The sequence below is a fragment of the Enoplosus armatus genome, chromosome 8, assembly GCF_043641665.1.
Source record: "Enoplosus armatus isolate fEnoArm2 chromosome 8, fEnoArm2.hap1, whole genome shotgun sequence".
In the NCBI taxonomy this organism is placed as follows: domain Eukaryota; kingdom Metazoa; phylum Chordata; class Actinopteri; order Centrarchiformes; family Enoplosidae; genus Enoplosus; species Enoplosus armatus.
In genome coordinates this window covers 11,411,815-11,427,156 of record NC_092187.1, presented here as the reverse complement: position 1 = coordinate 11,427,156, position 15,342 = coordinate 11,411,815, and the positions used below count along the sequence as shown (strand labels likewise).

General features: G+C 42.7%; 3 protein-coding genes across 3 annotated transcripts; 2 read left to right on the top strand and 1 right to left on the bottom strand.

Annotated features, from left to right (window-relative positions):
• Window positions 1-72: 72 nt before the first annotated feature.
• On the top strand, window positions 73-2,570 carry LOC139289215 (ABC transporter F family member 4). The gene is made up of 5 exons (XM_070910761.1): window positions 73-1,682; window positions 1,787-1,853; window positions 1,934-2,003; window positions 2,099-2,221; window positions 2,321-2,570. Exons 1-5 carry the CDS (start codon window positions 101-103, stop codon window positions 2,435-2,437), a joined length of 1,959 nt encoding a protein of 652 aa, XP_070766862.1. The 5' UTR covers window positions 73-100; the 3' UTR covers window positions 2,438-2,570.
• A 1,760-nt stretch (window positions 2,571-4,330) lies between these two features.
• Window positions 4,331-8,183, top strand: LOC139288880 (uncharacterized). Its single transcript, XM_070910326.1, has 7 exons — window positions 4,331-4,488; window positions 4,665-4,763; window positions 4,966-4,997; window positions 5,396-5,421; window positions 5,567-5,620; window positions 5,704-5,766; window positions 6,580-8,183. Exons 1-7 carry the CDS (start codon window positions 4,407-4,409, stop codon window positions 6,788-6,790), a joined length of 567 nt encoding a protein of 188 aa, XP_070766427.1. The 5' UTR covers window positions 4,331-4,406; the 3' UTR covers window positions 6,791-8,183.
• A 196-nt stretch (window positions 8,184-8,379) lies between these two features.
• Window positions 8,380-14,878, bottom strand: LOC139288511 (scavenger receptor cysteine-rich domain-containing protein DMBT1). The gene is made up of 7 exons (XM_070909817.1): window positions 14,860-14,878; window positions 14,033-14,422; window positions 12,980-13,288; window positions 12,441-12,755; window positions 11,920-12,069; window positions 11,758-11,830; window positions 8,380-11,648 (listed from the first exon to the last, which is right to left on the bottom strand). The coding sequence occupies exons 1-6, from the start codon at window positions 14,876-14,878 to the stop codon at window positions 11,787-11,789; spliced, it is 1,227 nt and encodes a 408-aa protein (XP_070765918.1). The 3' UTR covers window positions 8,380-11,648; window positions 11,758-11,786.
• Between the last annotated feature and the right edge of the window lie 464 nt (window positions 14,879-15,342).

The following is a 15,342-nucleotide window of genomic DNA, read 5'->3' as shown; positions in this document are numbered from 1 at the left end:
TGAAGAGGACAAACCAGACCTCTCTCAAGAAGACTTAGCAACAAAGGAAGACGTTGCTCTGTACCAGGAAGCAACTGGTCAAACTGCAGTTTTGTCTAGCATGGAAACTAAAGATATGTACATGGCTGAAAGTGTTGATGAAGAGCAGTCTGATGATAAAAGTGATGAGAAGGGTTTTCAAAGTGTTGGGGTCATGAACAAAATACCGGCGGAGGATTACACAAGCTCAGAGGGAGATTCCGAACAGGAAGGTTCTGTCTCTGGAGAAGATGAAGAGGATGAGGAAGAGGATATGGGAACAGGAGAGACTCCAGGGGATTTGTTGATGTCGGTTCGCTGCGCCAACGAGTTTTGCGATGGTAAGAAAGAGGACAGGATATTTGCTGAGGGACAACCTCTGGCCCCTGAGGGTGCCAAAAACCCTCAAGTTAGAAATGAGGAGCAAGGTGATGAGGAGGTGTGCTATTTTGAGAGAGTCCCTGAACGCGGCAGCGAGATGATGATAAAAGGTGACGGGATTGAAGAGGATGAGCAAGAAAGGGAAGAAGAAAAGCAAGGGTACTCGTCTGATTCTGAGAGCGAGGGCATGAAGATCGAGCAGGAACAAAACGTTCTCACTCGGTGCTTCGAGCAGGATGTTGAGAATCCCTGCAGAGAGGGCCCACTGAAAGCCAGTTTGGAGTTTCCAGAAATATCAACGCAAAATTTGCAGGATCTTGCTGCCGAAGTTGATAGCGAGGAGTGTGAAGAGAAAATGAAGGATTTCTCAGGGGAGGAACACCAAGAGGCCGGTGAGAGCTTTGCAGATTATCCCTCAGACTTTTCTTCATGCGAGTACGTAGAAGATGGAGGGAGAAATCAAGACCGCAAACACCAGTCGAACGCCTTGGCTTCTACATCTGACAGCGGTTCAATCGCAAAGCAGAGCACCTGCCTGGAAAGAGCTGATATAACATGGACAGGACGAGCCGAGGACAATGATGAGGAGGCGGACGAGTATCTGTACAGCAGAGACTTAGAGTTGGATGCTGATAAGTTCAGGAGCCTGCATGTGGCGACTGGAGGAAAAGACAGAGGGGAAATAGAGATTGTCGACGTAGCTGTGAGTGATGATGGAGGCGAGACAAGTGAGAGCGATTCCTACAGCTCCAGTGACGATGAGGTCCAAGTCAAGAGGAGCGACGAGGAACTCTTAGATCATATGTGTCTACAAGATCTTGAAAACAACAAGCAGCTGGCGGAGGCTCAGCTTCATGGTGACAGCAGCGCAGCGTTTGCTGGGTGGAGCACATCTGACGACTACAACAGAGCAGATTTCCAGATTAACTGGAACCTAGATGTGTTAGCGACAGATACCCCGCTGTCTGAAGACCTGTTAACCACAGAGGACATAGACAAAGCGGAAACGCTGCTTTCACATGTGGCTCAGCGTTCTGCAGAAGACGTCAACTGCTACTCAGTGGTGCAGAGAGGGAATGCAAAAACCACAAGTCCCTCTAACCAGGGATCCCTGGATGACGGCTTCTTCTTCAACACCGAACTTGAAGCCTCCGGGATCAGTGAGCTGGGACAGCTGGGAGACGATGAGTACGAAGAGGAGAGGAACTGGGAACAAGAGCAGGAGAGAATCAAGGCTTTCAACGAGTTTTATGACGACAGTGTCAGAGACAGTGGAAGAGAAGGTGAGTGAAGATGAGAAGGGTATAATCTTTATATGGACGAACAATGACGATTTTACAGTGTTGTACACGTTCCACAGTTCATCCGTTTCTGTTCATTTTTACAGGGAGGCAGACAAAAGTTAAGTTTTGTACAGATCCACTGTCTCAAGTCATTCACTATGAAACTGACAGGTAAGCAGAATTCCTAGTATGTATTAAACTTTTTTTGTCTTGAACAATAGCTACAACCTGTCTGCTTCCTCCTTCCTCAGCAGTGACAGAGATTCACTCAGCAGCTCCACAGACAGGGAGGAGGACCTGAGCTCTGCAGAAACATCTGAGGTTTGCATATGGACTCATAATGGAGCACACATAGAAACACACATACACATGAACACATGCGCTAGATTTTTTGAAACTGCTTTGCCTTTGCCCAGGAAATCAGGGAGCCTGATGACACCACGCAAGTGAAACCTGCTTGTGATCCCCCAAACACTCGGCTACCAGAGAACGTGCCAGATGTCAGCAACACACACATCTGTACCAGGAATCCAGGAAAGGTGTGTACTCGCTGGCCTTTACTAAACATTCACTGTGTTCATTTGTTCCTTCAGGGTTTGGTTACTTTTACCTCTCTGTGCTGTGCTTTGTCCCTGCAGTGTCTCCACATGCTGAAGCTGATGCTGAAGATGGGTGTGGTGATAGTGATGGGACTGCTCATGTTCTGGTTGGCCACCGATCAAGTAGGCTGGTTCAGCCACGCGTCATTCTTTTAGGGCAAAAAACATGTGTAAATTTTGGTCCTTAAAACGTGTTCAGATGCTTACAGATGATGAAAGAAAGATCCAAAATGACAATATTGTGCTACACATTACAAACCTGTCCCATTATCTGTAATATGTCATTTTGTGCTTAATAAAGATCTATCTTTGTTTACAATGATGATTTGCATGTTCCCAGTTTTTTATAAGTAATGTAGATTCAGATCCAAGGCATCTAATCATAATGTGGTGGACAGTAACTCAGTGCATTTACTCAAGTACTTACGTACAATTTTGAAAACTCCGCTTTGACTCCTCATCTTCACAGAGGGAAATATTGTACTTTTTTATTATCGGATAGTTATAGTTACTAGTCACTTTGCAGATAAAAGATTTTATATACAAAATTTAAGTTAAAAGACTGAAGACATTGTTACAGATTAAACAGTATTTAAAGTGGTTAAAATGAGTTGTACTTTGACCAGGTACAACATTAAATGATGCTTTATGTTAATCTGATGCATAACATTCTGCATTTTTTAATAATACTACTACTAGTACTCATAATAATAATAATAATAATAATCCTTGATTTAGTGGAAGTAGTGGGAGAAAGGAGAATGATGGCTAAGCGATCATCCCTGAGGGAGAACATGTCCCACCCCATGCAGGACACTGGGCAGCTCCTTCAGTGACAGGCTGCTTCTCCCGCGGTGCGTGAAGGAGAGATACCGCAGATCTTTCCTCTCGGCTGCTGTCAGGCTCTACAATCAGCACTGCTCCCAGTAGACCACGCAGACCGGGATGGACAATCCACTCCGCAATATCTACATATCTACGTCTCTCCATGTGCAATACAGTAAAATTCCTTTGCCCGTTCTGTGAACTTGTACATCATGTAAATTATAGTTGGTGTTTTTTATAACGGTCTTTATTGTTTTTATTTATAATATCTTGATTCTTCTTGTCTCTTGCTATTGCACTATCCTGTATGCTGCCGTAACAATGCAAATTTACCCGCTGAGGGATTAATAAAGGATTATTTTATTTTATCTAATTTTATCTTAATGTACTTTTACTTTAGTGGAATTTTCATGGGGTAACTTTTACTTGTAATGTCTTTTTTCATTGTGGTATTACTACTTTTACACAAGGATCTGAATACTTCTGTCCATTGTTAGTAATATTACATTACATGTTTTGTTTTTTGGTTTTTTTATTATGGGCCAAGAAGATGTGTAACCACAGTTTCTGCTTTCCTGATGTCGATGAGGAGCTCGTTCGTTGAGCGGTAGTCCCAAAGGGAGGAAAGTATAATACTTTCCGCGTCCGCGTGTCCGCGAGGGAGTCGAATCCGGACCCTGTGATCCGGACCCGGACGTAATCTTCGGATGTTGTGGAGAATCTGCAGGAGCGGGTTGTCGCAACGACGTAAGCAGCGAAGGACAGCTGGTCGTCCAGTGTCACACCTTGGTTCCTCGCAGTCCGGGATGGGGACACCACAGAGTTCTCAATGGTAATGGACAGGCCGTGAACGGGACATGCCTTCTCTGGAAGGAAGCTGAATAGCAGCATTAGCTTTACTATAAATATTAGCATTAGTATTTATAGCATTTGCCTGCTGGTGGCGCTGCTTCATTTCTGGAAAGAAACCAGAATAAAAGAAAGAATACATACAAAGAAGAATTGGCCAAACGGAAACGGAAGTGATGTAGCATTTGACTGAAGGTGCGAATGTTTTAAACACCTGGGTAAACAAACGAGGGCGGGGCTGAGTCTCTTCACGCTTACAAGCTGCCGCTCGACTCCGCAGAGGGTCGTCCCTTCTGACACGCGCGCAGCAAAACGAGCTGCTGGTCGTTATCGGTGGGAGGAGTTATGGTTGTTGTCTCTTTTTGGCAACTGAAACTACAGCTGAACCGAAACAAGAACACACAAAAATAACACAACACAGACAGCTAAACGAATAAACCAAGTCTACACAATGTCGTCGCTAAGCAGCAAATCTACGCAAGAAATTAGCGCCCTGCTCGATGATTACGGGATAAAACACGGTCCTGTGGTCGGTGAGTGGCTGAGATTGAACGTTTACTTTGCGCCCGTTTTTGAATCAGTGCTCTCGGAGGCCTGTGTGAAGTTACCAAGTTTAGTCTTGTAGGAATTGTTTAATGTCTGTGGTTTTCTCTGTGCACGTCTTCATTATGTCTCAAATATACGTTGTGTGTGACTGTTTTGTTCCCAGAGTCCACCAGAAGTCTCTATGAGAGGAAGCTGAAGGAGGCCATGGCCAAAGGGAAAAGAGCGAAACCATCACCTGACAAAACCTACTACAGAGAAGAGGGTAATTTGTGCTTTTGACGCAGATATGTTGAAAGAAATGTTCTGAAACAAAAAGTGTTTCAGAACTCTAATTATATCATTTGACATTCCTCAGAGTTTAACAAGTGGTTTACTTTTCTAACCCCAATGGGACCCACGTGGTTAAGTCTAAACATGGGGCACTTGCCTTGACATTTAGCCCTATGTTTGTGTTTTGATTTCAGAGGATGAAGTCACCTACGTTTACAGGACACCTGTAAGTATTTTTTCTTTTTTGTTGTTGTTGTTTTTGCATTACTCACCTCTTGATTCTGAGTGTGACCTGAGTGGAAAGAGGCATCCAAAGAAAACCTGACCCTTACAAGTAGCCTCCTGTTTGACTATATATAGCAGATATATATAAAAAAAATTAAGACTCTCAAAAGACTGATTTCATCGCTTAGGGATGCACAGAACATCGGTGGCACAGGTATTACCATCAGATAAATGAGAAAATATAATTACTGTCATTGATGATGGAATTTCAGCCGATGATTACCCACAGATTACCTGCGTTGGATGCAGGGATATAAAATGTGCTATAGGCACCTAACCTTGTAGTTAAATGGGTCAATTTCTGAGAGATTATCACTTACATGTCTTAACTGTTTGCAGGTCAGGAGTGACGGTTCAGGAGACAGGTCAGTTCTCTCATAAATCCTCCATCATTAGCTCCAAACATTCATTGCCTTTCTTCCATTTCCAGACTTCCTCTATTTCAGCAAATCAATTTAGCATATACAAGTCAGTCTAAGTTAGTAATGGCTTTTTTTCTTATCTATCTAGTGGGTCTTACATGAGGTCAAGACCGGAGTGGACTGAGAGAGAATTTGCAAACGAGTAAGTTATAATTAAACACATTTTTGCAGTAGTCTCAGTTGGTGAGAAGTCACATACGTACTGTTTTATGTCATTCTCTGCAGGACGTCCTACTCAAGCTACTCGAGGTCAAGACCTGAATACAGAGGAAGGGATTATGTTGATGAGTAAGTGTCTTTTATACAAAGTCAAGTAGTGTCTTCTGAATCTATATAGGTTCAATTTTGCGAAAATTGTTCCCATTTGACTCCAACAGATGTGCTGTGATGCAAATGTCTGTTTTAAGAATCTGTTATTGCATTTTCAAGAAGACCACCATGTGTACAAGATAAGCTGCATTCAAAACCTTCATAACCAAAACACATCCATCCATCACGCACAGTATCTCAGACCAGATTTTAACTTTATTTGGAGGAATGCTGCATATCACTACCTCATCACACTTAAAGCCGTAACTAACTATTCTTTTTATTATCGATTTAATAGTTTTTCGATTAATCGCAGTGGTGGAATGTAATTGAGTATATTTACTCAAGTTCTGGACATCAGTTTCGTCAGTCCATTTCATGCAATAGATACAATACAATTCAGAGATTCAAAGATTAAGATTTTACATACAAAGTTTGAGTTTTGAGTTTATAAAATCTGATGTACTGCCACAGCTTAAACTACGCAGCACTGTATAAAATACCCAAGGCGACAACTTCAAATGTCTTATTTTGTCTGACCAACGGTCAGAACTAGAAAAATATGACATTTACGAGGGTATAAAACAATTAATTGATTGTCACAATTCTTGCTGTAATAATAATTGCTTCTGCAATTATGTTTAATAATGAATCTTACCACCTCATTGTTGCTGAGCCAACACCACAGTTGTTGGAAACAAGGTCAAAACAAGTCACATTTGGTTGCTGCTGGTTTGTGATGGAGAATTTTAATAATGTGCTGTAGGATAATTCCTCTTCATTCCTTTTCAGGCCCAGCATGTACGACACGCCGTCCACTTACAGACAATCGTATTTGAAATCGACACCCATGAAATCTGGACAAGAAGCTCCGCAGGCGCCAAAGTCGTCTCGCCTCATCCCCCTCTGGGTTCAGTTTGTGTTCTTCCTGGCCGTGGCAGTCTTCCTCTACATAGTTTTTTCCAGCATGGAGACAAACGAATCCATCAAAGGAATAGAATAATCTTTCTTTTATTCATGCTCAGTTTTTTAGGGCTGTTATGCTTTATTACGCATTTTAATTCAAGGAATGTATTTTGGTTAATGCCTTTTTATTTTTAGACATTGCTGAAATTGTGTTTATGCAATATTTGTGTGGGTTATAATTGCAGTTTATTTGCTTGCTTTTGCTTATAGGTAAAATATGTAAAATTGTCACCGAGCTTCACTACAACACCACTAATAGAATAGATGAGGATGCCACTTTAAAAAGAACATGTCACACCAAAAACACACCAAATCCTTCTTCCTCTTACCTGGACAGCAGCTGTCCATCCATCCAGATGTTTTCAGTGTGATCTGTTGAACTTTTGGAGATCATCTTCCACAGTGCACTCAGTGATGTTCAGCTGGAAGTGCTGAATATGCCAAGAAATTGCATTAAAGACAACAACTAATCTCCAAATATAATGCCGTAGTTGCACATTAAATATCCACAGATCTTTGTGTCAGCAATTTAAGGCCAGTGGATTATCATAATAAGCTGTCTCATATTTAGAAAGAGACATTATGATGATGTGTGTGAGTTTTTTGTTGCATTGAGCATCACAAACTGCAAACCAAATGCCAGTCCAACTATGGTGGGCTTTGGCCAATCACATGTACTGTAAGCCTCAGTAGTTCACAGTGAATCTATCTGCATGGGAAGATCACACTTTTTTTTTTTTTTTATGCACATCATACAATTCTTAAGCAATATCCTATAATTTGGACAACACAAATGTCTCATTTGACTTAATAGACCATTGTTTAAATTTGTTGAGATGCCATTAAAATTTCATTTCACCAGATTTTAAGCAATTTTTAGTTATTTTTCTTTTTTCTTAACATGCATTGAACATTGAAAAATACCTACACTCATGTCACAGTGTGTATTAAACAATCTGCAGTTCAGTATCAAAGGCAGAGTTATGGCTTGGTAACAAGGGTGTCTAACAGTCTATGATTACGTGTATATTGTTAATATGAAGAGTCACCAAATCCTTGTAGTTTATATAATCTTGGGGTACATCAATGCTTCCTTTTGACAGTTATCAGAAATAATTATATTAAAGTACAGTTGGGACTGTTTTTCAAACCAGCTGTAATGCAAGTGCCTCTGGGTTTTGTGGGAATAATTGGGATATAATTGTTAGCTTTTGTAGTTGGGGTAAAGTTTTATCTTGGGTAAAAATATGAAAACTGCACTGTTTATACGAGCTGTAATGTCATGTTTATGCTTTGTTTCAGTATTTTCAGTAGCTATCACACTTTTGTACTACATAATCCAACCTTTACATCCTGTGGAGTTTGATGTTGTGATTTGTTTTGTATTGCTGTTTCATAAATCAAACTATAAAAGAGCTTGTAAATGCAAACATTTAAAGCTTCAAGTAATTTATTCAGGAGCAAAGAGAAATTTTAAATGTGTATAATTGAGGGTATAAAAATAAATGAACCATATGATGCATTATGTGAAAAGCTTTTTCCTCTCATGTAGTTTGATCAGACGCTATAAGTCAATCATGCAGTAATATTTGTAGACTGTCTAACAAAACTGACTGAACCCAGAAGCTCCAACAACAGCAGCATTTTAATCAACTACAGCTTCTATTTACACACTTTATATGCAGTAATTTACATGTTGTAAATGACATAAGATGCATGGTAGGGTTAGACTTAAAATACAAAAACATCTTCTAATCCTTAAAGGACCCTTGATCTATAGAAGCAAGTACATAGTAAGCTAGTGGAGCCTGTTGTTAGTGTCACCTGGTAATAAATACAAAACAATATCTTTTAAACTGCATATACACAGAGACCTGAGGAGCCAATGTCACAGTTTCCCCAGTTTAGCTTTTAGTAGCCATTTTTCTACTCCACACATCTCAGGTCATGGCAGTAGCCAAGTCTGAGTGAATTTGTCTAGCTTGAAACAATGCAGACTTGAACAGGAAATAGATCAGACTGTCTGTCGGTCTTCTGTGGTCACTTACATACCACCATGATACAAAGCTTAGTATCATATCCATTGTTTCCACTACCTCCACACTAGCCTGACGTTTAGTGTGATGCAGTCTCAGATAGGTCTAAACTAATAAACTGTACTGAACCAGGTCCAGGTGGTACCTTGTCCAAAAGGTGTGATGGATGACCGATCAATCTGTTTGGGTGAGCCCTCTGTCTGTGTCTTGAAGAAGAACACAAAATGCTTCATTTGAATTCACAAGTGTTGCACCATTAAGAATATGGATACAGATGATGAAGAATAAAATATTACAGTACCCCTTGGGTTTAGATAGCGGGGAAACTCCCAACCTGGCAGAGGATTATTATTCTCGGTGCGCACTGATGAGCTTCGCGGTGTCTGCTTGATCCTTCTGTGTTGGTAAAGGGTGTGTTCGTTTTCGCTCTTGCTCGGTTTGGTCTGGTACAGGTTTGAGATGTCTAAGGTTGAGTTGCACGTCGATTCTCTGTAAGGATGGAAAGTTGTCTAGTGAGGATCAGGACAGACAGAGGTTCATGTCCCCGCTGCGTGGTTTTGATGTAAATAACCTGCGTTTGATACCACGTTTTAATGAAAGGGACCCAGATACATTTTTCATGTTGTTTGATGGCGTTGCTAAGGCTAGGGATTGGCCTGAAGCAGACTGCGCCCTCATACTTCAGTCTGTTCTCACAGGGAAAGCGCAAGAAGCTTGTTCATCTTTAAGCCTTGAGGATAGTTTTAGTTATGAGAAAATAAAATCTGTGGTGCTTAAGGCATCTGAACTGGTGGCAGAGGCCTATCGCCTACGTTTTAGATCCTGGGAGAAAAGGAACGGCCAGACATATGTTGAGTTAGCTAGAGACCTGTCGACTCACTTAAAGCTGTGGTTAGCTGCGCTTGATGTCACGACATTTAATGAGCTGTGTGACTTAATGATTTTGGACACTACTTGCTCCTCTGATTTGGTGGAGGAGAGCTCCAGTGCGTTGCCAGAGGTCACACGTGCTATGGCTAGATCAGATTCTCCAGTGTCACCTGAACAGTGCTGATGTGGTGTTTGAGGTTCCGTCTCTGTCTGAGCTGCCTTTGTCACTGTCTCACTGTGTGTGAGTTAGTACAGGAGCAGTGTAATGATCCTTCTCTAAAAGGAAATATTTGGCGAGATAATGAGATAAGTAGCGCTGCTACAGGATACTTGCATAATGGAGGAGGAGGCTTCCATGGCTTATGTTGGCTGTACAGGAAAGCACGGGCTTTAGTCCAAATGAGTCTTTGGACATGCTTTGTGGGGTCCCTTGGCAGTTTTGAAAAGTATCTGTGAAGATACTGAACCACCGAAAAACCTAATTGATTTCATGAATGGGTTTAGACATCATTTGTTTGCCGCTGGATGTATGGCACGAGAAAAGTTGTGCGCATCCCAAAGCAAAATGAAAAAGTCGTATGACCGTCGTGCGGAGAGACATGAATTCTGTCCGGGGAGATCAGGTTCTCATGCTTATGCCTATGGTTGGTTCGCCATTTCAGGCTAAGTATACAGGTCCATACACTGTTACTGTGAAAGTGTCGGATTTGAATTGTGTTGTGTCAACAGCAGTACGAAAGAAAACAAAGCAACTCCCCCTGAAACCTTACTAAAGGTGTGTGGTTGATGATAATTTGAGTCCTGTTGGTGTGCCAGAACCTGATGATGGTCTGCTATGTGGGCGTTTGAAAAATTCAGAATCACTTGGTAAGTTAAACAAGTTGCTGGCTCATCTGCCAGAGTCGAAACGTAGGGAACTGTCAGAGTTGGTACACAGGTATCCGTTTATTTGGTGACGTTCCAACACAAACCGACTGGATTGAGCATGATATTGACGTGGGCGATGCTCTGCCTATTAAACAGCAGTTTTACCAAACATCACCAGCTAAACTCTGTCATTTGGATGCTGAGGTCTCTTACATGCTCCATAATGATATTGCTGTGCCGTTGTCGTCGAGTTGGGCTTCTCCATGCATTTTGGTGCCGAAACAGGATTGAACACCTAGATTCTGCACTGATATGAGGAAAGTCAATTCGGTCACAAAGTCTGACTCATTTCCATTGCCGTGCATGGATGATTGCATTGATCGGGTAGGGTCTGCTAAATTTGTAAGCAAATTTGATTTGCTGAAAGGTTATTGGTAGGTTCCTTTATCCAAGCGAGCGCAGGAAATTTCTGCATTTGTTACGCCATCAGGTACTCTCGTATCTGTACTCGTATAAGGTGATGCCATTCGGGTTAAGGAACGCTCCAGAGACGTTTCAGCGTCTGATGAATCATGTTGTATCCGGTTTACATCGTTGCTCAGTCTATCTCGATGACGTGGTCATTTACAGTGACACCTGGCATTTGCATCTTCAGCATATCCGTGGGTTGTTTGACCATTTTAGCTGAAGCCCTGCTCACTGTTAATTTAGCTAAATGTGACTTTGCCCTGGCCACAGTGACATATCTTGGCCACGTGGTGGGACAGGGTCGGGTGGCTCAAGGCCAAGGTCATAGCAGTAGCCGAGTATCCGCAACCCACGATAAAAAAGGAACTCCAAAGGTTTTTGGGTTTAGTGGGTTACTACAGGAGTTTTTGTAGAAACTTCTCTACTGTGGTGTTTCCCCTCACAGAGTGGCTGAAGGCCAAGGAGAAATTTGTTTGGTCCTCTGACTGTCAACAAGCTTTTGATAACGTGAAGCGTCTCTTGTGCTCCTCTCCTGCTCTAGCTGCTCCTTGTTTTGACAGAGCGTTCATGCTCCAGGTAGATGACCAGTCAGGTGGGAGCAGGGGCAGTTTTGCTCCAGAGTGATGTCCAAGGGGTAGTGAGGCCAGTCAGTTTCTGTTCAAGAAAATTGAACAGTTACCAACGTCATTATTCTGTTATTGAGAAGGAGGCTATTTTAGTATTTTACAGGCTCTGTATTTGCAAGAATCATGACCTTCAGTACCTTTAGTTATATGTTGCCTGCATACCCCGTCACAGCTTGTTAATTGATAAGGCAACGTAAGTGTTGTCCACACCTGTAGACAGAAGCACATCTATTACTCTGGGTACACATACACATATTTGTTTCAAGCTTAAAGGCTTCTGAAGGAAAAGGGGAACTTACAGGTTCTGGTCTCTCGCTCCAGTTCAGAGGGCTTCTTCTCCTTGTTACACAGTACCTTGGCCACAATGATTATAACGATGACGGCTACAACAAATGTCAGGCCGGACACAAGCCAGCTGATCACCATTGGACTCAGCACTGGATCCGGGTCTGAGGGTGAGAGGAGTTATCTGTAAGTTACATACAACATGGCTTTTCCAGGGCTTAATTTGTGCTGGATCCTGCCGAACAGGAACAGGATTTCCCAGATTGGCACCTATTTGATTATACCCAGCACCAAAATCTGTAAATATATTTTGTGTAATATTTTACGTTATCTGTTCTGTCATTCTTTGATTTCCTATTGACGTTGCTCGTAAATTGCTCTTGTTTGGTTGCATTTTAAATCTGATTAAAAAAAAAAAAAGAGAGAGATCAGGTCACACAGTGATGCCTGAAGCGAGTGAGTTTTGTGCTCGTCACGTGAGCTAATGTGACTGCGATTTGAGTTAGGATACCCTCTATAATACTATCAGTCTCACCTCTGATGGCTATAGGCAGGGGCTGGCTTTCTCTGGAGACAAAGGTGCGTCCACCCAGCTGGACCCGATACAGGCAGTAGTAGTAGCCCTCGTTGGAGCTCTGGGCATTGGGAAAGGTGAAAGTGACGGACGGGGTGAGGGCAGGCAGGGACTGACGCACCGTGCCGTTGGTGCGGATCAGACGCAGCTGGAAGGAACCTCCGGGGTACTGCTGCGGGGTGGAGCAGGTGATGTTAAAACTGTGGCCTTTAATGACGGAACCAGCCGGGGCCTCAGTGGACGTGTTGTACCAGTGGTGAGGAGTCAGCAGCTCCACTGTGATCAGTCAAAAAGGAATTAAATAGGTTATTCAGGATAATACACAGTTTGGATAAGGCTCCGAAAAAAAGTTGAGGGCCTGAGCTGCAAAACTCAATTTCGCTTCTAACCCTTAAATGTTTTTTTACAAAATATAGATTGAAAACCAAAACGATGTGCTATGGGAATGAGCATTGGAGCAACAGAGTTTATATGTATTAGACAATGCGGTTGTGACTCACCCACAGTGATGTTGATGGAGTTGCTGGGTGGAGAGCTTAGCAGCTGAGAAGGGAAGCCGCCCTTGATCCTGTACCCACAGCTGTAGCTGCCCTGGTGGAAAGTCTCTATGTCGGACAGCGTCAGCTCCACCCTGGTCTGGGTCTGGTCTGCCCTCTGTGTGACCAGCGGCGTGGACACTCCATGTTTGTACAGGTGGAAGTCGCTGAGGTGGTGACCCAGCAGCACGCTGCAGCCGAAGCGAACGGCCTCCCCGGGAGAGAACACAGTGTGAGGTGACAGCAGGGTGAGGGTGGGCATCAAAAGTGTACCTGTGAGTGAAGACATGTTAATCACAAAATGTGAATGATATCATGTCATTATATTGTCGCACAGTATATCAAAGAGAAGCCTTCAAGAATAAGTCCATGTTCCACCTGACACAAGTAGTGCCACAAGGCTGCAGGTACATGTAGTAACACATAAGTGCATAGGAAATGAGGTCAGGTCTTCAAGCGATTTTTGAAGGCAGTAACAGATTCTGCTGACCAAATAGAGTCCGGTAACTCGTTCCACCACCGAGGGAGCACACAGGAAAGAGTTTGGATTAAGATTTCCTGCCTCCCTATGATGGTAGGAGTGGTCGTTGTTCATTTACAAATCATGGTGAACAAGAACAATGTGTCTGTCTAGGCTGTTTATGGTGCTGTTAAGACAGTGATCTGTTTTCTGCAAATGCTATAAGCCTAAACTGAACGCATCAGTGACAAATTGCAGGATAACAAATGCACATGCCTCAGTGACCAATATTATGTCTGTCTATTCCAGGTGTTAGTATAGATTATCATATTTGGGATATACAATGTCCAGTTTACTCTACACAGGATTTAGTGTTTACATGTACCAACTCAAAGAGTATCCTGAAAATTGTAAGTGGTGAGTATTTGCATTTGTATGCACATATGTCTAACTGATAACCAGAATAGCCTCAAAGAATCAACCCAGCAGAACTCACACAGTCAACCATCTGGTGCTGCTCCTTGGTAGATAATGACTCAAACAGAGTGAAGTCTCACCTGAGCATTTCACCCCTGCGTCATTCTCATGGGTGCAGTCAGTGTTACTGTGGAGGACAACAGCACAGCGCGTCAAACTGGACTCGTGTCCAGAGCACTGGACGTGCCGCAGCCAGATCTCTCCACTGCCCGCACCAAATGCTGCACCATGGAGGGCAGATTCAGCTAAGCCACAGCCCAGCTCCAGGCACACCACATCAGCCTCCCGGAAGTCCCAGCCGTGGTCGCAAACAGTCCCCCACTGGTCATGGCGGAGTACCTCAACTCTGCCAGAACACTTGCTCTCCCCATCCACTAGCCTGACCCACCTGTGGGCCAGAGAAAGATGGCGTACATCAATCCCAGGCTTACCAAAAGCAGCATCTCCATCCCACAGAACACCTAACAGGCCTGTGAGAAAATCACAAACATGGGATTATTATTAGGCAAATATTGAAATCAATTTAAAATGTGAACAAAAGCAGCTATTTACTCGCAGTCAAACTAATGCAATCTAATACAACAGTCCTGCAATGAATGCCCCCTTCATCAGGGTGTTCAGTCTTAAAAAAGGTGTTGATTCATTTTTATGATTATTTTAGAGGCTGTAGACTGTAGCTAAATGGGGCGAACAAGTTATTAAAAACACATCTCAGTATAACACTACAACTCAGCAGCTACTCAAACTACAGCAACCCAAATGGCCATAAGTCAAACACTGAGCATTACGACCTTCATGAGGGCAACATCAGATTTATTATACGGCTGTTATATTAAACTGCTTTAATTTGAGCTGTGGGGACCCAATAAACTGGCAACTAAGTGTATAGTACAGTGGTAATATTTACAGATAACCAGCAGCTCCATGATTAACGGATCGCTTACGTTAATTAACTTAATCTTATAAGACAATTCAATTTTTCACATTACAAGATGCTAATGTTAAGTTATAATTACAAGAAGTCGCAGATGCACTTTATATAATACACTTTTTTTCCTTTGGTGAATGCAATGCAGTAGCCAACCAATGCAATAGTGCTAACTAAAGTTGAAATACTCGCTGGTTAACTTATCCCGTTGCATAATCACACGAACCATAAGCTACCTAGCTGGTCCCTGCTTCAGAGCTAGCAGGCAAAGCTTAGCTAACCATCATTAGCTGCCTTGGCTTACTTGTTAAAAGGATATGGAGGAATCTCAGCATCGTTCCCCTCACCCTTCCATCAGACGGCCGGGTGGGAAGGATGCCCGTTGTCGTGGTGATGATGCTGTCAGCCGTTGAAAGCTACTGATCGCACAAGACATTAGCTAGCTTGTATGCTACAGAGGCT